At 39.4% G+C, this 23296-nt stretch overlaps 1 protein-coding gene across 1 annotated transcript in view; it reads left to right on the forward strand.

Moving 5' to 3' along the window:
• tbcd (tubulin folding cofactor D) overlaps window positions 1–23296 on the forward strand; it is a 268544-nt gene that overhangs the window by 136895 nt on the left and 108353 nt on the right. The window contains exons 15-16 of the mRNA XM_072241956.1: window positions 18286–18343; window positions 20811–20840. Of these exons, the coding sequence (XP_072098057.1) occupies window positions 18286–18343; window positions 20811–20840 (88 nt within the window). The remainder of the gene's footprint in view (window positions 1–18285; window positions 18344–20810; window positions 20841–23296) is intronic.

Raw genomic sequence — 23296 nt, forward strand, 5'->3', positions numbered from 1 at the left:
TATCTTCATAGGTAATCTCCTCCAATGGCAGAGCTCAGACTAGCGTATGTGTTTCAGCAGTCTGGTGTTGGGTATGTTAACACAATTGCTTACTAGCGTAACACATTGACACAATTGTGTTTGTCATATATATTAATGATCTGGATGATGGGGTGGTAAATTGGATTAGTAAGTATGCAGATGATGGCATTGTAGATGATGAGGTAGGTTTTCAAAGCTTGTAGAGAGATTTAGGACAGGTAGAAGAGTGGGCTGAAAGATGGCAGATGGAGTTTTATGCTGAAAAATGTGAGGTGCTACATTTTGGAAGGACTAATCAAAATAGGACATACATGGTAAATGGTGGGGCATTGAAGAATGCTGTAGAGCAGAGGCATCTAGGAATAATGGTGCATAGTTTCCTGAAGGTAGAATCTCATGTAGATAGGGTGGTGAAGAAAGCTTTTGGTATGCTGGCCTTTATTAATCAGAGCATTGAGTATAGGAGTTGGGATGTAATGTTGAAATTGTATAGGGCACTGGTAAGGCCAGACTTGGAGTATTGTGTACAGTTCTGGTCACTGAATTATAGGAAAGATGTCAATAAAATTGAGAGAGTACAGAGGAAGTTTACTAAAATGTTGCCTGGGTTTCATATCCTAAGTTACAGAGAAAGGTTGAACAAGTTAGATCTTTATTCTTTGGAGCATAGAAGGTTGAGGGGGGACTTGATAGAGGTGTTTAAAATTATGAGGGGGATTGATAGAGTTGACGTGGATAGGCTTTTTCCATTGAGGGTGGGGAAGATTCAAACAAGAGGACAGGAGTTGAGAGTTAAAGGACAAAAGTTTAGGGGTAACATGAGGGGGAACTTCTTTACTTAGAGAGTGGTAGCTGTGTAGAACCAGCTTCCAGCAGAAGTGGTTGAGGCAGGTTTGATGTTGTCGTTTAAAGTTAAATTGAATAGATATATGGACAGGAAAGGAATGGAGGGTTATGGGCTGAGTGCAGGTTGGTGGGACTAGGTGAGAGTAAGAGTTCGGTACGGACTAGAAGGGCCGAGATGGCATGTTTCCATGCTGTAATTGTTATATGCTTATATAGTTATAATCGTAATGGGGGATTTCAATATGCAAGGTGATTGGGAAAATCGGGTTGGTGTTGGATTGCAAGAGAGGGATTTAGTTGAATAACTATGAGATGGCTTTTTAGAGCAGCTTGTGCTTGAGCCTACTCGGGGAAAGGCTATCTTAGATTGGGTGTGGTGTAATAACACAGATCGAATTAGAGAGCTTAATGTAGAGGAACCCTTAGTAGGCAGTGATCATAATTTGATTGAATTCAAACTGCAATTTGAGAGGGAGAAGCATAAGTCACATGTATCAGTATCGCAGTGGAATAAAGGGAATTACAGAGGCATTAGAGAGGAACTTTCCCAGGTGGATTGGAGGAGGATACTGGCAGGGATGATGGCAGAGCAGAGATGGCTGAAGTTTCTGGGAATAGTTCACAAGGCGCAAGATAGATAAGTCCCACAGAGGAAAAAGTTCTCAAATGGTAAGAGTAGGCAACCATGGTAGACAAGGGATGTTAAGGACTGCGTAAAAGCCAAGGAAAGGGCAATAAGGTAGCAAAAGTGCATGGGAAGTTAGATGATTGGGAAGCTTTTAAAATCCAATAAAAGGCAATTTAAAAAGCTATAAGAAGGGACAAGATGAAATATGAGGGCAGACTAGCCAATGATATAAAGCAGTTATATAGAGTAAAAGGGAGGTGAGGGTTAATATTGGTCCACTGGAAAATGATGCTGGTGGGGTGGTAATGGGGGACAAAGAAATGGCAAATGAACAGTGGATACCTTGCATTAGTCTTAACTGTGGAAGACACTAGTAGTGTGCCAGAGGTCCGTGAGTGTCAGGGAGCAGCAGTGAGTGCCATTGCTATTACAAAGGAAAAAGTGCTAGGCAAACTCAAAGGACTTAAGGTGGATAAGTCACCTGGAGCAGATGGACTACATCCCAGAGTCCTGAGGGAGGTTGCTGAAGAAGTAACGGATGCATTGGTCATGATCTTTCAAGAATCACTTGATTCTGGTATGGTCCCAGAGGACTGGAAAATTGTAAATGTCACTTCATTCTTTAAGAAGAGAGGAAGGAAAAAGAAAGGAACTTGTAGGCCGGTTAACCTTAACCTCAGTGGCTGGGAAAATGTTGGAGTCTATTATTAAGGATGAGGCTTTGGGGTACTTGGAGACTAAAGGTAGAAATAAGTCAAAGTCAGCATGGTTTCTGTCAAGGGAAATCTTGCCAGACAAATTTGTTACAGTTCTTCAAGGAAGTAACAAGCAGGGTGGACAAAGGAGAGTGGATGTCATTTACTTAGGTTTTCAGAAGGCATTTGATAAGGTGCCGCAGATGAGGCTGCTTAACAAGATAAAATCCTATGGTGTTCAGGAAATATACTGGCAGAGTTAGAGGAATGGCTGACAGGCAGGAGGCAGCAAGTGGGCATAAAAGGGGCTTTTCTGGTTGTCTGCCAGTGATTAATGGACTTCCTCAGGGGTTAGTATTGGGACCGCTACTTTTCACATGGTTTGTCAGTGATTTTGATAATGGAATTGACAGCTTTGTGGCAAAGTTTGCAAATTATATGAAGATAGGTGAAGGGGGAGGTAGTGCTGAGGAAGCAATGTGATTGCAGCAGGACTTAGAAAAATTAGAAGAATGGGCGAAATTTACCCAGAAGTTTAATTTATAGGTTGAGTCTGTGGTAAAGAAGGCAAATGCAGTGTTGGCAATTATTTCAAAGGTAATAGAATATAAAAGCAAGGAGAGAATGCTAAGCCTTTTAACACACTAGTCAGACCACACTTAGAATATTGTCAACAGTTTTGATGCAGAGAAATTAATGTTCATGCCATCAGGTTGGAGGCTACCCAGGAGGAATATGGGTTGTTCCTCCAACCTGAGTGTGGCCTCTAGAGGATGCCATGGATAGACATATTGGAATGGGAATGGGAAGTGGAACTAAAATGGGTGGCCACCAGGAGATCACACTTTTTCTGGCAGACAAAGCATAGGTGCTTGGTGAAGTGGTCTCCCAATCTATATTGGATCTCACCGATATACAGGAGGCCACACCGGGAGCACCGGACGCAGTATATTACCTCACAGACTCACAGGTGAAGTGTTGCCTCACCTGGAAGGACTGTTTGGGACCCTGAATGGTAGTGAGGGAGGAAGTGTAGGGGCAGGTGTAGCACTTTTTCTGCTTGCAAGGGTAAGTGCCAGGAGGGAGATCAGTTCGAGGGATGAATGGACAGGAGATCCCTGCAGAAAACAGAAAGTGAAGAGGGGGGAAAAGATGTGCCTGGTGGTGGAATCCCATTGGAGATGACAAAAGCTGATTCAAAGCTGCCATTTATTAGTAGACTTCAAAGTAACCCTAAGCTGTGGTCTCTTTGTAGTAGGGATTTCACTGTGGCTAGGAGTTCACTGTCTGAGGTGCTTTTAGTAGAAAGCTACCTCTAAGGCCTTCTTCAGAGCTTTCACAATGTTTTTTTTGTGTCAATGCATTTGCAAATAAGCCATCTCCACCTCACTATGAGTTAAATACTAAGATTAACTTCTCAGGGACAGAGAAGCAGTCAATAATGTATGGAAAAAAACTCCTCAGAGATCTCCTGAACTTCAACTGTGTCCTTCACTCAAGCACTGTTGATTCCATCACATCACAAAGCAGAATGTTATTTTGGCCAGTTATCTTACCCCTTATGACCAACAAAAAGCCAAGAAGGTCAACAGTCATAGGTATATGTTTTGGCATCTTTGTATAATCTCACTTGGACAGTAGTATAATCTAACAGGAGCCAGTGCTTGACCCCCGTGAATGTTGCTACTTTGTCTTGTTCCTCAAGTGAAATGGAGTATTCATGACAACAAGGCCATATTCCACTCATTTTGTCAAAAGAAATACCCTTTTGGAGTTAATCTTCTCTACTTCTTCCTTGCCACTCACACCTTGCCAAAAGGTCGTGTCTCTTTGAAGACAGGTGTTTAAAGTAACCTAAGAATATCAGTGCATCATGTGACTATGAAAATGGACATGGGAAAGTCAGTGGATGTAGTGTACCTGGACTTTCAGAAATCCTTTGATAAGGTCCCACATAGGAGGTTAGTGTGCAAAATTAGAGCAAATGGTATTGGGGGTAGGGTACTGACATGGATAGAAAATTGGTTGGCAGACAGGGAACAAAGAGTAGGGATTTTTATAATTTTATATTAGATAACAAAAAGTAGGTCCTTTTCAGAATGGCAGGCAGTGACTAGTGGGGTACTGCAAGGCTCGGTGCTGGGACCGCAGCTATTTACAATACAGTATACATTAATGATTTAGATGAAGGGATTAAAAGTAACAATAGCAGATTTGCAGATGACACAAAGCTGGGTGGCAGTGTGAAGTGTGAGGAGGATGTTATGAGAATACAGGGTGACTTGGACAGGTTGGGTGAGTGGGCAGATGCATGGCAGATGCAGTTTAATGTGGATAAATGTGAGGTTATTCACTTTGATGGCAAGAACAGGAAGGCAGATTACTATCTGAATGGTATCAAGTTAGGAAAAGGGGAAGTATAATGAGATCTAGGTGTCCTTGTTCATCAGTCACTGAAAGTAAGCATGCAGGTACTGCAGGCAGTGAGGAAAGCTAATGACATGCTGGCCTTCATAACAAGGGGAATTGAGTATAGGAGCAAAGAGGTCCTTCTGCAGTTGTACAGGGCCCTGGTGAGACCACACTTGGAATATAGTGTACAGTTTTGGTCTCCAAATTTGAGGAAGGACATTCTAGCTATTGAGGGAGTGCAGCGTAGGTTCATGAGTTTAATTCCCGGGATGGGAAAGACTGGAGCGACTGAAGTTGTATACATTGGAATTTGGAAGAATGAGAGGGGATCTGATTGAAACATCTAAGATTATTAAGGGATTGGACACGCTAGAGGCAGGAAACATGTTCCCAATGTTGGGGGAATCCAGAACCAGAGGCCACAGTTTAAGAATAAGGGGTAGACAATTTAGAACAGAGTTGAAGAAAAACTTTTTCACACAGAGGGTTGTGGTTCTGTGGAATGCCCTGCCTCAGAAGGCAGTGGAGGCCAATTTTCTGGATTCTTTCAAAAAAGAGTTAGATAGAGCTCTTAAAGATAGCGGGGTGAAGGGATATGGGGAGAAGGCAGGAAAAGGGTACTGATTGTGGATGATCAGCCATGCTCACAGTGAATGGTGGTGCTGGCTCGAAGGACAGAATGGCCTACTCCTGCACCTATTGTCTATAAATATAAATTTTAACCAAGATGTTTGGCAAGATTAGGCATTTCACCACAAGAAAAACAAGTCATACAATACTACAACAAGATTTTGGAATATGAGTGTAAGATAATTTAGATACTGAGCTGGCATTTGTTTTGCATCAAGAAAAAATTCAGACAACACTGAAACATTTAAGGCTTCAAGATAAGGAAACCGTGTGCCAATTGTCGATGATACGAAATTAAGACTGCATTGAGCTGCAACCTCTGTTGACTTGCAGCTTAGATTTAGTTGTTCCTTTAAATTGTTTTTTTTGGTTTGTAAGGACAATTTTGAAAACAGAGAGGGGAGTTAGGGTTGAGGTTGGGGGATAGGGTTGTGGGGGAATTAGAAGTCAGGAAGGAGTCTAAGTTTCCACTCCACGCCTGAAGATCAATGATGCAGACGTGGGACATCCATGGTTGGTTGTCGGATAACGAGAGGGCAGAAAGTAGATGAGGCCTCCCCAACACCAGGTTAGTGAGTTGTCAGCGGGTTGCAGAGTCAGAGTTCCATGCGTATAGGACAAATGAGTTCTGATGATCCACTAAGTTGATGAATTGATGAGACTGCATTTTGAGACCTTAGTGTTCAGGATCCCTTCATCAGCAAGTCCAGAATTCGAGGCCTAGTGTTCAGTGATTAGTGTGCTCTGGGATCAATACTCAGGAATGAAGCCTGAGGATCAAATTGGCAGTCTTGAAGTCAAGGCACATTGGCTGGAATCAAGAATGCAAATCTCTTAGAGTCCACTGGGGAGGTCTAAGTTCAATTTCTGCAGGCCCAGATCTGAGTCCACTGGAGGACTGTACAGGGGTTAAAGTACAGAGTATGCAAATAGGTGGGAGAGATGAACAGGTCTCATTTTGTTGTTGTTCTTGATCCTAAACTCCTCCACTATTGGAAACATAACCTCTCTATATCCACTCTGTTTAGACCTTTCAATATTCAATAGTTTTCAATGAGATTCCTCCTCATTCTTCTAAACTCCAGTGAGTAAAGGCCCAGAGCCATGAAATGCTCTGATACATGAACCCTTTCATTCCCAGGAACATTCCCATGAACCCCTTCTGTACCATTTCCAATACCAGCACATCCTTTCTTATATAAGGGCCCCAAATTGCTCACAATACTCCAAGTGCGATCTGACCAATGCCTTATAAAGCCCCACTGTCAGTAATGCAATGTCAGAATTACATCCTTGTTTTTATATTGGAGGCCTCTCGAAATGAATGTTAACACTGCATTTCTCTTCCTTACCACCAAATCAATCTACAAGTTAACCTTTAGAGAAACCTGTACTTACAGCAAGATAGCGCCAGTGACCAATGGCGGCATCTTGCAGACAGCTTACAAAACTTCTGGATCTCCTCCTTCTTCTAGATGGACTTCCTATTCTTACCTGGGATCGATTACAGCCTGTAATTTCCCTTTTAAGAATGTATTTTTAGGGTAACTGAACAATCTGGTATTTCTGTGATCTGGGAGATTCGAAGTGGAGTGCAGCTAAGGGCGTCACTAAGGGTGGATGCAATGCCAATCCTAATGGCAGAACATGAACCCATGGTTGGCTCCACAGTGTTGAGTAAGATTAAAATCAACAACAAGAGTGGAAATAGGTAGATAGCATATGGGTGTTCAGTGCCATCTCCTTGCATGTGATCGGTCTCCCTCTTGTTGCTGCCGGCAAAAGACGCAGGAGTCTTGGGTCCCATGCTGCAAAGTTTGATCTCATTGGCGGATCATGGCGGTGGACTCACCCTTCGGCAGTGGTTTGATGTCTACTGTCCTCAGCGCTAATTGCACTTTATTATTTCATTGATGCACTTCAGTACAGAACTGGATCCGCAGCTGTGGCCTGCCGTCGTTGACAAAGCACTGAACTGCTTGAATTGGTGGCTGTGACTGCAGCCATCAGCTCCTAGATCGGCTTGACTCGCCTCAACTATCAAATACTCAATGTGCAGAAAAAAACAAATCTTGTAAACAATAAAAGTAAGCAAATAGTATTCAGTACTGAAGTTCACGAAAGTGAGTCCACAGCCACAAAGCCAGTCACAGCTGATCCAGGAGCCTGTTAGTTGCAGATCACAGCCTCACTTCAGCACAGTCATGAGTTAGCCACACAGGCAGCAAGCAAAACACTAGCCCATCCTTTTCCTCTGACCCGACACCCTGACCTTTACAATCTGGCCTAGCACTTAAATCGGCCAAACAACAGGATGTTCCTCACTCTCAGACTGGGCCCTGCTGCTTTGATACATTCTCGGGCTGAGGACCTGCCACCTCAATTCAGCCTCTACCAGGCTCCATGCCTCACGCCTCACGCCTCAACTCAGTCTGAAAATGCCATGCCATAATTGTCCTATACCTTCGAGACTTCAGTTCACACTGCAAAAATGCCAGGTTGTACAGGTAGTTCAAAAGCTCAACACTCAAAGGGAAGTTACAGGCTATTGATGGCAGTGATAGTTTTTGAGATCCCGATGACCTGAGCAAACTAGGTGTCGACAAGAAAGCATCGAATACCTGGGTCAGAGTGGAAAGACCTCTTCCCACAAATAGAGAGTTTGTTTTGTGGCAATACAGAACTAGGTTGTTAACACATGTATCAAAAAGTACATAATAAAAGACCAACGCATTCAAGATGATAAGTCCAAAAAAGGCTGAGAAACCAGACACAATCCAACAGATTACAGGATTCCGCAGCAGTTTAACTCAATCTGATTACTTACACAGGCACAATCAAGAGGCAAACATCAGTCACCAAAATCTTGATTTAAAATACAAACTCATAAAAGACACTATACCTTACTATATATACAAGGACAATCCAGTTTTAGAGTCAGAGTCTTAAAAATTATATTACGACCAATCCATTATACATAATCCATAATAACCATTTGAATATAATATTCCAGGATAAACACACAAGAACTAACTTAATAGATATATTCATTCCAAACACACATAACGTACTGAAATCAATGTGAAAAACACCAGAAATATGCTAGGTTAAAAGGAGATTGAAAGGCTATGAAAAACGAACAAGGTATAGATTGTCCCATTAGTAACATCTACGGCTGGTATCATCCCAGTCACAATGGCATTAAACAATTAAGATTACACAGTAACATTTCTGTAAATTTTCAGGAAGCCGCAATACCAAAAAAGTTCCTATAGTTTGAGCAATGAATGTGCTTGACTATCCCTATACCTTAGGCTTGAGAAAAAAAAAAAATACAATAATAATTAATTAATAAGAAATAACAGAGACCATGAGATGAAGAGTCCTTGAAAGTGAGTCCATAGGTTGTGGGGTAAGTCTAGTCAAGTGAATTTGAGTGAAGTTATCCCCTTTGGTTCAAGAAATGATGGGTGAGAGGTACGAAGTGTTCACCCTCCCCCTTTAGAATGCTGACGACCCAATCTGAGACATTCCTGACTCTGGCATCTTGAAGGCAACGTATCATCTGGGTGTCTCTTTCACATCAAAAGAATCTCCTGTCTGTTCCTCTAACTATGGAATCTCTTATCACTGCTGCACTCTTTTTCTCACCCATCCCCTTCTGAACCATAGAGCTAGTCTCTGTGCCGGGGACCCGGTTGCTGTGGCTATCCCCGGTAGGTCATCCCCCTCAACATTATCCAAAGTGGCATACATTATTGAGGGGAATGTCCACATGGGTACTCTGCACTGGCTGCCGATTCCTTTTCCTCCACCTGACAATCGCAGTCATCTGCCTCCTGCAACCTAAAGGTGACTACCTTCTTGGTTTCTATCTATCACCTCTTCATTCTCTTGTAAGAGCTGAAGGTCATCTAGCTGTAGCCCCATTTCCCTAACACAGTTTGTAAGGATCTGCATTTGAATGCACCTTGTGGAGATTGGAGGTTTCCCAGTGTTCCCACATTTCATATACACCACTGATTCTGGATCCATTCTCACCACACTACCTATGTATTATGAGCCAAACCTAATTATTCTAATACTGCCCTCTCACAATGGGTGCTGCCACAATGGCCACTCCGCTTACACCTTGCTTCTTTGTATTGACCTTTGCCAAATACCTGTTGATTGAAGCCATCCAGAAAGGCCCTGAGCTATTTTTAAATCTTATACCACCTCTCCAACAAGCGACTGCTTGCGTTGATTGAACGGAGTTGCTTTTTGTGTTCTATGTTGCTCTGCCAAACATTGTAGGCGCGCTATGTTTGCACTGGAATGTGCACACCTTTGGATGTATTGGCTGTTGACACAAATAATGCATTCCACTGTTTGTTTCCATGTACAATTGATAAATAAACTTGAATCAAAATCACCGGCTTTGCCTGCTGTTGGTGACTGAGATTGAGGTCGAATCGCTTGGATAGAAATGGTGCTTGGTACTCAGTGTCAGAGAGCTGATCGGAGGCTGAAAGTTTTCAGGTGACTCAAAGTCGGACCGTGGTCGGGCATGGCAGGGAGAGTTTTTCATCCTTCTCTTGTCTGCGTGAGATATGGGACATCTGAGTGACTTTGAACTTTTACTGTGCTCGTGGACTTCTTCATCAAGTTATGGTATTGTTGCACTGTTGTAACTATATGTTATAATTATGTGGTTTTGTTAGTTTTTTTCAGTCTTGGTCCGTCCTGTGTTTTGTGATATCACACCAGAGGAAATATTGTATCATTTCTCAATGCATGCATTACTAAATGACAATAAAAGAGGACTGCGTGTCTTCATAATCCAAAAAAAAATCTAATCTTGAAGAAGTGAAAATTGCCTTGAAGCTTACAAATGATGTGGCATATAGACAGCAGTCACATCAAAGTTCGAAGTAAATTTAGTATCAATGTGCATATATGTCACCATATACAACCATGAGATTCATTTTTCTTGCTTACATTCACAGTAATACAAAGAACCACAAAAGAATCAATGAAAAACCACACACATGACAACCAATGTGCAAAAGGCAACAAACAGCAAATACAAAAAAAAATAATGTTTTAATAAACAAACAAACAAACAACAAATGTCAAGAATATGGGATTAAGAGTCCTTGAAAGTGAGTTCATAGGTTGTGGGAACAATTCAGTGTTGGTGTGAGTGAAGTTACGGGTAGTGTACCTCCCTTAATCACAGGATTCTGCAGAGTGACATGGACAGCCCAGTGCATCTGTAGTTGTGAGCTTCCCGTGATTCAGGACGTTTACAAAGACAGGTGTGAAAAAATGGCCCGAAGGATCATTGGGGACCCAAGTCACCCCAACCACAATCTATTCCAGCTACTACCATCCGGGAAATGGTATCGCAGCATAAAAGCCAGGACCAACAGGCTCCAGGACAGCTTCTTCCACCAGGCCATCAAACTGATTAACTCACGCTGATTTGAGTGTATTTCTGTGTTACATTTACTGTTCTATTTATTATAAATTATTATAAATCACTATGATTGCATAGTGCACACTTGGATGGAGACGTAACGTAATGATTTTGACTCCTTATGTGAAGGATGTAAGAAATAAAGTCAATTCAATTCAATTCAATTATCCCCTCTGATTCAAGAGTCAAATAGTTGAGGGATAATAACTGGTGGTGTGAGTCCTGAGGCTCCCATACGTCCTTCCTGATGGCAGCAGTGAGAAGAGAACATGGCCCAGATGGTGGGGGCCCTGATGATGGATGATACTTTCCTGCGACAGCACCCCGTGAAGATGAGCTCAACGGTGGGGAGGGAATTATCTGTGATGGACTGGGCTGTGACCACAACTTTTTGTAGGCTTTTCCATTCAAGAGCATTGGTATTTCCATATCAGGCCATGTGGTAACTAGTCAGTATTGTATGTATCATACATAGAATAAACAGCAACTAAAATCATATCCTTGGGGAACTCTAGTAATGATAGCATGCACAGAACATGCAAGCTATTGTTGAAGATGTTGTACTGGGCTAAAAAGAGGCAAAAACTTTCTGGCAGAAATGAGCATCAAGGAAGAAAATCTGGTGGAGATGATCTGACCAATATTGTCAAGTTTCAGATAGGTTCTGGACAATAAGAATGAAAAATAGGTAAACAGTGAAGAGAAAACCAGAAAAGCAGCAACTCTTCATAGAGTTAACTTTGCCATGAAGAATAAACTAATCCATTCTTTTGATAACATCCCACCAACCCTGTGAAATAGTACATATCTTATGATCATTCGATTCACTCTAATAAGGAACCAACAGAATATGGTTATTATACACACATATATCCTACTCTGGAGTCTTCAGATGAGTTGAAAGAAATTTCTATTCTAAACTTAAAAATACTCTGTTCCACATTCCAAAGTGATTATCAATGTGTCCACGATTTCTAGAGCCACCTCCTTAAGTACCCTGGGATGCAGACCATCAGGCCTTGGGGATTTATCAACCTTCAGTCCCATCAGTTTACCAAACACCATTTTGTGCCTGATGCGAATTTCTTTCAGTTCCTCTGTTACCCTAGGTCCTCTGGCCACTATTACATCTGGGAGATTGTGTCTTCCCTAGTGAAGACAGATCCAAAGTCCCTGTTCAGCTTGTCTGCCATTTCCTTGTTCCTCATAATAATTTCACCCGTTTCTGTCTTCAAGGGCCCAACTTTGGTCTTAACTAATTTTTTCCTCTTCACATACCTAGAGAAGCTTTTACTATCCTCCTGTATATTTTTGGCTAGCTTACCTTCGTATCTCATCTTTTCCCCCCCGTATTGCCTTTTTAGTTATCTACTGTTGCTCCTTAAAAGTCTCCCAAACCTCTGGCTTCCCACTCATCCTTGCTATGTTATACTTTCTCTCTTTTATTTTTATACTGTCCTTGACTTCCCTTGTCATCCACGGTCGCCCCTTACTCCCCTTGGAACCTTTCTTCCTCTTTGGAATGAACTGATCCTGCACCTTCTGTATTATTCCCAGAAATACCTGCCATTGTTGTTCCACTGCCATCCCTGCTAGGGTATCTTTCCAGTCAACTTTTGCCAGCTCCTCCCTTATGTGTCCATAGTCCCCTTTGTTCAACTGTAATACTGACACTTCCAATCTTCCCTTCTCCCTCTCAAATTGTAGATTAAAACTTATCATATTATGGTCACTACCTCCTAATGACTCCTTTACCTCGAGTTCCCTTTTCAAATCTGGCTCATTACACAACACTAAATCCAGAATCGCCTTTTCCCTGGTAGTCTCTAATACAAGCTGCTCGAAGAATCCATCTCTGAGGCATTCCACAAGCTCCCTTTCTTGGGATTCAGTACCAACCTGATTTTCCCAGTCTACCTGCATGTTAAAATCCCCCATAACAACTGTAGAATTACCTTTGCGACATGCCAATTTTAACTCTTGATTTAACTTGCATCCTATATCCAGGCTACTGTTTGGGGGCTTGTAGATAACTCCCATCAGGGTCCTTTTGCCCTTACAGTTTCTCAGTTCTATCCGTCCTGACTCTACATCTCCTGATTCTATGTCCCCCCTCACAAGTGACTGAATTTCATTCCTCACCAACAGAGTCACCCCACCCCCTCTGCCAACCTGTCCTTTCGATAGGATGTATACCCTAAATATTCATTTCCCAGCTCTGGTCCTTTTGCAGCCATGTCTCTGTTATTCCCACAACATCATACTTGCCAATTTCCAACTGGGCCTTAAGCTCATCTACTTTATTTCTTGTACTCCGTGCATTCATATATAATACTTTTAATCCTTTTAAAGTAATACTTTTACTCCCCTCACCTTTCACATCAATTCCTATTGCACTTGCCCATACTCTCCAATCCCTTCCTGATCTTTCTACCCCTTTAATTCTGTTGTCTTTCTTAACTTTTCTTATTCTCTCATTCTCTTTAACTTCATGCTTATATTTCCAGTTCATCCCCTCCCCCCCACTACTTAGTTTAAACACATGGTTCATGTAATCATAAGTAGTCTCCAACTCAGTGAATCATTTAAAGTTTACACAAAGTTTTGATTTAGGTCAATTGTCTTGATACTGCCTATTGCTTACTACCTATGATTAAAACCCATTTTGGGATTTAATAAGCACAAGGGTTTTAATTTTTGTTTTTTTTCCAGTAATGGAGGAAACTTATTTAAATAAGGATTTGTATGCATGACATGAAATGTGTAATGTGTGCAGGTATGGTTAGTTTCATCTTCCCTGGGGTGTTGTGTTATTTGTGGTTAGAAGAAAATGGGGTGTGTATTCAAGTAAGAATTTAAATAACAAACCAGAGATAATTGGCTGGAAGGCAAGTTTGTATATCTACTGAGTAAGGAAATACGCAATATTGCTTTGAGCTATATATCTTTCCGGATTATGAATACCAAGATTTTCCTTGGAAGATTTTACAACTGACATTTAGAAAGATGCTGTTTTAGGCATCCTGTTTTGAGTTCAACTGCAGAACTGGAGATTAGATTTTCATCTTATCTCAACTTCCATGTTTCAGTGCATAGGCATGGGAGTCATTTGCTAAATGGCAAATTAGGGAAAGTAACATCCACCCATTGAGTCTGATTCCAATATTGATGTTCAGCCATTAAAGGTATCTACAGTTCTAATCCTAATACAAATTAAAATTAAATTGAGATTATAACCCAAAGGATCTTTCCTTGAAGCCTGAAAAGGGCTCAGGCACTCAAGCACACCAAGAGGCACTTAGGAACCAAACCAGAATTCAAGTACTGTAACTGAGCATTTGAAATTATCGTTGATTTCCAAAGTAGGTGAATGCAATTACATTCCTTGAAACTGCTTTTCCAGTTCTGTTGTTGTAGAACCCAGAGTATAGTTTTTTTAATAAATGGGAGCAGGAATAGGCCAATAAGTTCACCATTTACTACTATGCTAACCAATACAATCTTGGCTTCATCATCACTTTCTCTCTTTCTTTAACTTATGATTTGGCTTTAACTTATGATTCTGATTTACAGCTCTCTGGAGTAAAAAGTTTAAAAGAATCATGATTCTCGTAAGAGACGAAATTTATGCTTGCCCCCATATCAAACAATATCTTATTCTGTAGCTAATGGCCTATGTTTCAACTATCACTCTGTGCCTCTTTGAATCTTATATGAAGGTCAATAAGATCATCTCTAACTTTTTCCTACTTCAATGGAAGTATGAAAATGTTATGTAAGTGCTGTTACAAAGAAGGCATAGTAGTGCCTCTACTTTTTTAGAAGTTTGCGAAGATTCGACATGTCATCTAAAACTTCGATGAATGTTCTTTGGATGCATAGTGGAGAGTACAGAGACTGGTTGCATCATGACCTCATCTGGGAACACCAACGACCTTGAATGGAAAAGCTTACAAAAAGTAGTTGATACATAACAGTCCATCACAGGTGAAGCCCTTCCCATCACTGAGCATATCTACAATGAGTGCTGTTGAAGGAAGTGGCATCTGTCATCAAGGACTCCTACCGTCCAGGCTGTGCTGTCTTCTCACTGCTGCCATCAGGAAGGAGGTACAGGAGCCTCCTGTAAGGAGTCTCTGTACATCCTCCTTGTGGAGTGTGTGGGTTTCCCCCGGGTGTTCTGGTTTCCACTCACTGTCCAAAGATGTACTGGGTAGGTTAATTTATCATTGTAAGTTGTCCCATGATTGGTTTGTCAGGTGTTTCGTGGGGCAGTGTGGCTTGAAGGGCCTCAATGGCCTATTCAGCGCTGTATCACTAAAATAAAAAATAAAATGTATCTCAAGGTAGTATATGGTGACATATGTGTACTTTGATAATAAAATTTATTTTGTACTTTGTATTAGCCCAATCTTCTCATAGCCCAATCCTTTCATCTCATGCATCAACTCATTAAAACTGCAAATATATTCATTCTTATTGGATATTCTGCAAACATCACACAGTATTCCTTATACTCTTTCATTGGCATCCTGTAAGGTTACATCAAAGCTTCACATGAAAGGAAGATTCAAGATGACATTGAGGAACTTAATGCACTAGGAGCATAGAGGAATCACCAAGTAAGTGACGGAAGGCCCCTCAATCTACCTATCTGACTGTCCTAACAGGGACCTGTGGCAGCGACTTGCTTCCACATTTGTCTTAAAGAGCCAGAGTGGAAGCAGGTAATTTTTAAACCTGAGGAACTGCTTAAGAGGACATACTTGTAGAAGCTCTTTCTTGGATATTTCTTGCAGCTTTCTAAAACTCACTTGTGAACTCCCCTACAATTCCCTCATGCTTGACAACGTTTTAAGGTTACAGTATTTTGATCTAGTGTTTTTTTTCTAAACTCCTTTGGGTCACCTTTCTTGCGGAATTTTCATTTTTCAGTGGAATATACAATACAGTCATTAAGAATAGTGAATTATTTCTTTAATTATTGCTTTTTTTTTATCTTGGAGCAAGCCTTTTAATCATTCACTGTGCCTTATCCATTTTACTTATGATAGCCTTAATTCTGCTGAAGACTATGGTTTCCACTGATCATCTTTTCTCTTGTTTTGAACAATGATGTATCACACTGTTCTCACCTTTCCCTAGATAACAATTACAAGTGAAGGCATATTTGCAGATATTTCAGTTGCTTTGTGAAAGTGACAGCTTGTGCGTTGACTTGCTATTGAAACACATTAAATTATGTTATAATTGCATTGTAGATTAAAAACTAAATTACAGAACATTATCACATTGTTTCGAGTCCCTGTCATCTTGAACCAGTGTGACGAGCATTAAATACTACTTGCTAACCTCTTGAGAAAGAATTATGACATAGTGTTTGGGTTTGAATTATTGTTAGTTATTAAGGTATACAATTTTGTATTTTAAGTGTGGATTAGATTTCTCACAGTTCCTTTATTCTTTCCCTTTAGATCCCTTCAAATCTTTCATCCCTTTTTAATTTGGGTACTTGATTGGAGATTAGTATTACGTGATAATTTGCCTTCTTTCTCAGCTTTGATTCAGTTCATTTTATAGTTTCAGCTAATCATGGTGATTGAAGTTAGTGAACCTGCTCATTAAAGCTCTAGAAGTCCATTATTCTTCACCACAGCATTATTACTTTGAATTTTCATCAACTTACCACACAAAAAAGTAACTAAATGCAATATTTTCGAGTACCACTTATAATTCTGCCCACTCTTGTATTGCTGCAATAAATTTTTATTATTTTGCCAGTTACCTCCCTGGCTAGCAACTTGCAAAACTAGTTGTATGGAAGAAGGTGTTTCCTTGTCAGTTGAACTTTTAACACTTGGGTGTGGAATGTTGAAATTCCAATTCATTCGCCAGACAAAAAAATAATTTCAGATGTATACCCAGACAAACACTTGTTTATTTCATACTTTTTCCTCATGCACATTTTCAATCATTAGGCATTCAAATATAAGAAATGCAAAGCTACATTTAGTACTTCAAAATGCAAAAATTATTCAACTATTATCTTTAATTTCACCTGTGGCTAAACAGGTATTGCAAGTATAGTGATAAGTTAAGACATGTTGCTGTATTAAAAAACTACCAAGCTTTTTTTTCTCCGAAACTGCAAATCTCAATTAAAATCTTTGACATAGCAGCAAGCATAAAAAGGTATCTTTCAGTATAAAAGTAACCACTTTGGGGTTTCAGGGATATAGTTTTTTTCTTTATGTAAGCAATAACTAGGAAAATATATTGCAAGAACAATGAGCTAACATTTCAAGAGAGAGGAGAGTTGAAGGTAGATTAGAAAGAAAAAGGGGCAGTACCTCAGGGTGAGGTTTGGTGAGGCCAGTCATATACCCTAGTAACTCATGACAAAGGGAAGCTGTGAAAATAAAGAAAGGCTTGCATTTATGCAGTGTCTTTCACAACTTAGGAAAATCCAAAATTATTTTAAAAATAAATGAAAAGCCTTTTAAGTGGCCTCGTGTGAGAAGCAGCAACTATACTTCGCTGGAATATCAACTCGTGTTTGGTGCTCATGTTTACAGAGTGTGACTTCCAGGAGATATTAAATACTATCAATTTGTACTCCAGGGAGCGGGAAGCACAGAATCAAATATCGCTGTGATGATTGTATGTTCTAGTATCAATTGTTTGGCAACAATAAAGTATAAAGCGGGGATGGGATGGGTTTGCAGGTCTAATGGTAGAAATAACATTGAATAAAATGTGAGGATTAGGAGGGAATCTATGTCTAGGTTCAGTGTGGTACTAGCACATGCCAGTTGGCAGGCTCAGCTTGTTAGCTAAAGGGAAGAGGAATTATAACACGGTTATTTGTTACACTATAGTCATAGAAGTCCATGAGCTCCTGCATGGGTGGGTGGGAAGTACAAGAAAGATAATAAAGGAATTATTTCTTGCCACAGAAGAGAAGGTTAAAGGCCATGTCCTTTTAGAAAAGTGAAGTAATGTTCATCTGCACCTTACATGTTCCTGTCTGATGTTTTGTGATAATTAAAGTAGATGAATGCCCAGACATGTTCAGGAGATGTATTACACTTGAGAATTGTCACAGATCTGATATAACGAGGCATAATTCTAAATAGCTAGCATTGAGGAAAGAAAGTAAAAATCATTGAGTTGGTTTTCTACTGCTTTCTGCAGAGCAAATGAGAATCAATATCAGTAAGAGGCCTGTTGTATAGTCCTTTATGATGGATTTATTTGGACTTAATTGTTTTAAACGAAGTGAAAAATAAGTCACCAAATCAGTATGCTGAATTTTCAATACACAAAGAAAATTACCTGGTTTTCAATACACAGAATAATGACAATTTATAAAAGCAACACACATCAAAGTTGCTGGTGAACGCAGCAGGCCAGGCAGCATCTCTAGGAAGAGGTACAGTCGACGTTTCAGGCCGAGACCCTTCGTCAGGACTAACTGAAGGAAGGGTTAGTAAGAGATTTGAAAGTGGGAGGGAGAGGGGGAGATTTATAAATATAGTCTATTCAGTTTGAAAGACATCTAACTGATTTTTAAAATAATATTTCACTTTTAGTTCTTTGGTAATAACAACGGTGTTTGATCGGAATGTCAATTGTCGAAGAGCTGCCTCAGTAAGTATTCAGCTTTACTCTTTTCACTGTAGTTTAGAAGAGTGATGCTGCTGCTGTTTATGAAGAGTGATTGAGATCTCTATCACGTTTTGTTTTATATTGAAAATGATATAAACAAGTATTGCTCTCATGAAGAAAGTTGTAGCTTGCCTTAACCCATTGAAGGAAAGGCTATGGTGTTAATAGAATAAGACCTTTAATTATCTCCCTGCTTTCTAGAGACTGAAGAGGAAATTGGGTAGGGAGAGGAATGCAGGAGGGGAGTTCTGAAAGAGATCACTAAAGTATGGGGAAAATGATGAGTGTTTGAGGATTGTCAAAGAGATGAGGAAGTGGTTTACAATCAGGTGAGATGCTTCAGCTGAAAGCATCAGAATGAAAGTAATAAGAAAAATCTGTAATAAGTGAGAGACTGGAGGAAGGCGGATGCCTCAGTGGACCTCATCCCTTCATTTGACATCTCATTTAATGCTCTCGAGGTCTTGTTTTTTTATGGAAGATGTGGCCATTTGACGATCCTGTGTTTCCCCAGTGATCATTGGCTACATAATTTGAACCCTAGATTATGCTCCAATTTGTAAGTTAGTTTTTGAAGCCCAAGCATAATGTACAATGTTACTGAAAATGTTGTAGCAGTAGATAGTGAATATTTTAACTTTACTGACAAGGCTAAGCTACCGTTTAAAACTGAGTATGTTTTCTCCTTAGAGAGAATATGCATTACATCAAATCACAGGGCGGGTGCTATTTTGCTCTGATGCACTGGGAGGTGCACTTGAATACTTTCTTATGCTACTCAACTTTCTATTCCTTGAATGTACGGGCTGATTTTTGCTCAATACTACTTCCAATGCAGAGATTCTGAATCGACTTTGCCTTAAATGAAAATGATTTACTTTTTTGATATTCTAAATTTCCCTAATATAAATATCAGTTAGGAATGTAGTCTCAGATCAGAAGCAATTAGTTTGGAATTAATCTTGCTTTTCAAGTTAAGTAAAAGTTTGACAGAATTTTTTTTTTTTTTTTACTTTGTGTATTTCTGATATAATACTTTAGGTCACATTTATCCAGTTAATCCACCATGCTTGGAACAGTTTCAGCTCCACCTTGTTGAAACTCTTTCCTAATCCATGTTTATTTCATCTGAGTGCCAAGGTTGCTATAGTAATTCTTGGAAGGCATGGATCAGCCAAATATTGCACCTGCCAAGTTGCAAATTATTACTTTAGAGTCCATACAACTATTTGTGTATTAATGTCTATCTATATATATTAAGGATTAGGCCCTTGAAATTTACGATAATTTTCTGGCTGGATTGAATCTCTCAGTTTTACTGCTCCCATTCCTATGTGGATTCCTATTTACTACAGGATTTTGAATCCAAATACCTGAAAATATGAAAGTAGGGAGCAGTTTCTCCACAATTTATCTTCCAGAAATGAAGACTGAGTCCTCTTCACTTCCCATTTCATTCTATACCTTCTCCAGTAATAAGAGAATATGTAAAATATATCACTGAGTCATGCTGGCTATAATTAGTAGTACCAAAGAACTGACTACATTCACAAGCATGTAGATCTACGATAGATTTGGAACCTTTTGAGTCTCAGGAGTTGCCACATAGTGCAAAGATGGGATGCTGTCTTCATGTGTAGACCTGGCTGTGTAAGTTGCGACCATTGAAATAGGAAAGCTAAATGATTCTTTTAAATGTAGCTTTATTAGTCAACAGAATTGTTGGTGGTTGGTTCCAAAGTGAATCACTGGCATTTAGTTGATCATGCAATTAAAAATCAATAGAACATAGAGTAATGCAATGGGCTTTTCAGCACGTGAGGCCTGTAACATTATTGTATGTTCAATTGGGACTTAATGATGTCTGTGTCAATAATGATCCCAATCCATAATAAGGCCACCTATCTGCACATGGTCAATGTCCCTCCCCATTTCCTGACTGCCTCTAAGACCTTATTCACCACTGAACCCCTTCATGGGTTGGAGTGTCAGCTCGATATCTTGCCCAAATACTGGGGACAGTGAACCAAGGGAATGAGGTACTTACATCATTACAGGCATGTGTTTCCATGGATGTGTATAGAAATTTTATTGCAATCTCATTACTGGATATGGCACTATAAGTTGTTCTTCTCCATCAAACCAGGAACTACAGGTAAGGAAAGTCTAGGCTACAGTGTCTAACTTTGAAGTTTATTGCAAGTTCTATTTGTAGTGGCAGAATTTTGTCATTGGATATCTTCATAGCTACAGGTTGTCTTGTTGATTAAGCAGATTGTTTAACTTTATGGACCTTAGATTGTTATTAGAAATGTATATAATTCTGTCTGCTAACTCTGAAGCTGAAACTTTTGAAGTATGTAAGTTTTAATGATTTAATTTGCAAGTTTTAATATGCAGGCTTTAAAACATTGTTATATCCATCTTTCTCTGACACTTTTTACTTTAGGCTGCTTTCCAAGAGAACGTTGGAAGACAGGTACAGTTATTTTGCACATTGTTTCAAATATTGTTGGCAATTGGTATATATTTCAATGTATATAAGATATTTGTGATGAACTTAAAGTGGCATGCAAATGTTTGGGCACCCCTAGTCAAAATTTCTGTTACTGTGAATAGCTAAGCGAATAAAAGATGAATTGATTTCCAAAAGGCATAAAGTTAAAGATGACATATTTCTTTAATATTTTAAGCAAGAAAACTTTTTTTATTTTCATCTTTTACAGTTTCAAAATAACAAACAAGGAAAAAGGCCCGAAGCAAAAGTTTGGGCACCCTGCATGGCAGTACTTAGTAACACCCCCTTTGGCAAGTATCACAGCTTGTAAACACTTTATGTAGCCAGCTAAGAGTCTTTCAAAAAGTTCAAAGAACATCTAAACAAGCCTGATGCATTTCGGAAGCAAGTCCTGTGGACTGATGAAGTTAAAATAGAACTTTTTGGATGCAATGAGCAAAGGTATGTTTGGAGAAAAAAGGGTGCAGAATTTCATGAGAAGAACCCCTCTCCAACTGTTAAGCACAAGGGTGGATCGATCATGCTTTGGGCTTCTGTTGCAGCCAGTGGCATGGGGAACATTTATTAGTAGAGGGAAGAATGAATTCAATTAAATACCAGCAAATTCTGGAAGCAAACATCACTCCATCTGTAAAAAAGCCAAAGATGAAAAGAGGATGGCTTCAACAACAGGATAATGATGCTAAGCACACCTCAAACTCCACAATGGACTACCTCAAGAGGTGCAAGCTGAAGGTTTTGCCATAGCCCCTGACTTAAACATCATTGAAAATCTGTGGATAGACCTCAAAAGAGCAGTGCATGCAAGACAGCCCAAGAATCTCACAGAACTAGAAGCCTTTTTCAAGGAAGAATGGGCAAACATTCCCCAAACAAGAATTGAAAGACTCTTAGCTGGCTACAAAAAGCATTTACAAGCTGTGATACTTGCCAAAGATGGTGTTACTAAGTACTGCCATTCAGGGTGCCCAAACTTTTGCTTTGGGCCCTTTTCCTTTTTTTTTGTTATTTTGAAACTGCAAAAGATAGAAATAAAAAAGTTTTCTTGCTTAAAATATTAAATAAATGTGTCATCTTTAACTTTATGCCTTTTGGAAATCAGTTCACCTTTTACTCGCATAGCTATTCACAGTAACAGAAATTTTGACCAGAGGTGCCCAAACTTTTGCATGCCACTGTAGATCTCATTACACGTAATGGTTTATGAGATTACACCCCAAACAATTTTGAAGCTTAAACAGAAAGCAGAGGAGAAAGACATAAACTCTTCATATCTTTTTCCTTTGGACCTGATATGCATAGCCAGAAGTCTAGATGTATGGAAGTGCAAGGTTAGAATATGCAAATCCCTTATTCCTAGACCTTCATTCAGAGACATATTTCATGCAAAAAAGCCACACTCACATGTTTTTAATTCGTCCAGTTAGTGGATTTCCTCTTTCACTGTGGTGTATAAAATTGAGAATCAGTTTAATTTTCATTTAACTTCTAGAAATATTTTTGTATAGCATTTACTGTATCATTATTCTAGTTAGAAAGTTTCACCACCTGATCCTTAAATGTTTACTCAGATGACTTATGATGTGTGGCATTACTTTGAGGACAATAGCATTCCTATTTTTGTGGGAAATAACAGCACAGATGGGCGGTTACGTCAATTGTCCACAGTTCAACAATAACACAAGCTTACAACCTTTCTCTTAGTCTTGACTGATCAGCAGAGTTGGTTTTCTGCAGATAATGAAGAATTGGTGTTCAACCCTTGACCCCATTGTCATTATGTAAGAAATTACTAGCATTAATCCAAATAATTCAATATTTATATCTTTAGTGCTGACAAATGGCTGTATTAAATACCTTAAATCCATCTAATTATGTGCTTGGATATCTTAAAACAATCAGTAGGAAGGGAAGCTTGCATTTGAATATGGATTTTAATGCAATTCATAGAATTCTAAGTTGCATAGTTTGCCTTTATTTACTTCCAAGAGCCAGCAGCTTCGTGTTTGTTTGCTGATAAGCTATACTATACACTGTTTTCATTCAAATGGCTAAAGCAAAACTAAATCCAAAACTTAAATTTTAAGTCAGTTTCATTTCTGTTACTAAGTTTTGAAGTCATCATTTTAACTTATCCAATGTTTCTTCTGAGAATAAGAATATTGTTTTCCCAGACTGGATTGGTGTTTTGCTTTGGGAGTTGAACTTTTCAAAAGTACTTCATTAACAAATATTGAGACAGAAACATGCAATATGTAGTATCTTAGCTGATCAACCCTAACCAGAAAGATGTTAACAATTATTTCATTACACATAGAACAAAACCTGAAGAAGAAACAAAAAAAAAATCATGCAATGGATGGTAGAAGTCTGAAATGAAAGCAAAAACTACTGAAGTTACACAGCAGATCATAGAG

The sequence above is a fragment of the Mobula birostris genome, chromosome 24 (genome assembly GCF_030028105.1).
Source record: "Mobula birostris isolate sMobBir1 chromosome 24, sMobBir1.hap1, whole genome shotgun sequence".
NCBI classification, from domain to species: Eukaryota; Metazoa; Chordata; class Chondrichthyes; order Myliobatiformes; family Myliobatidae; genus Mobula; species Mobula birostris.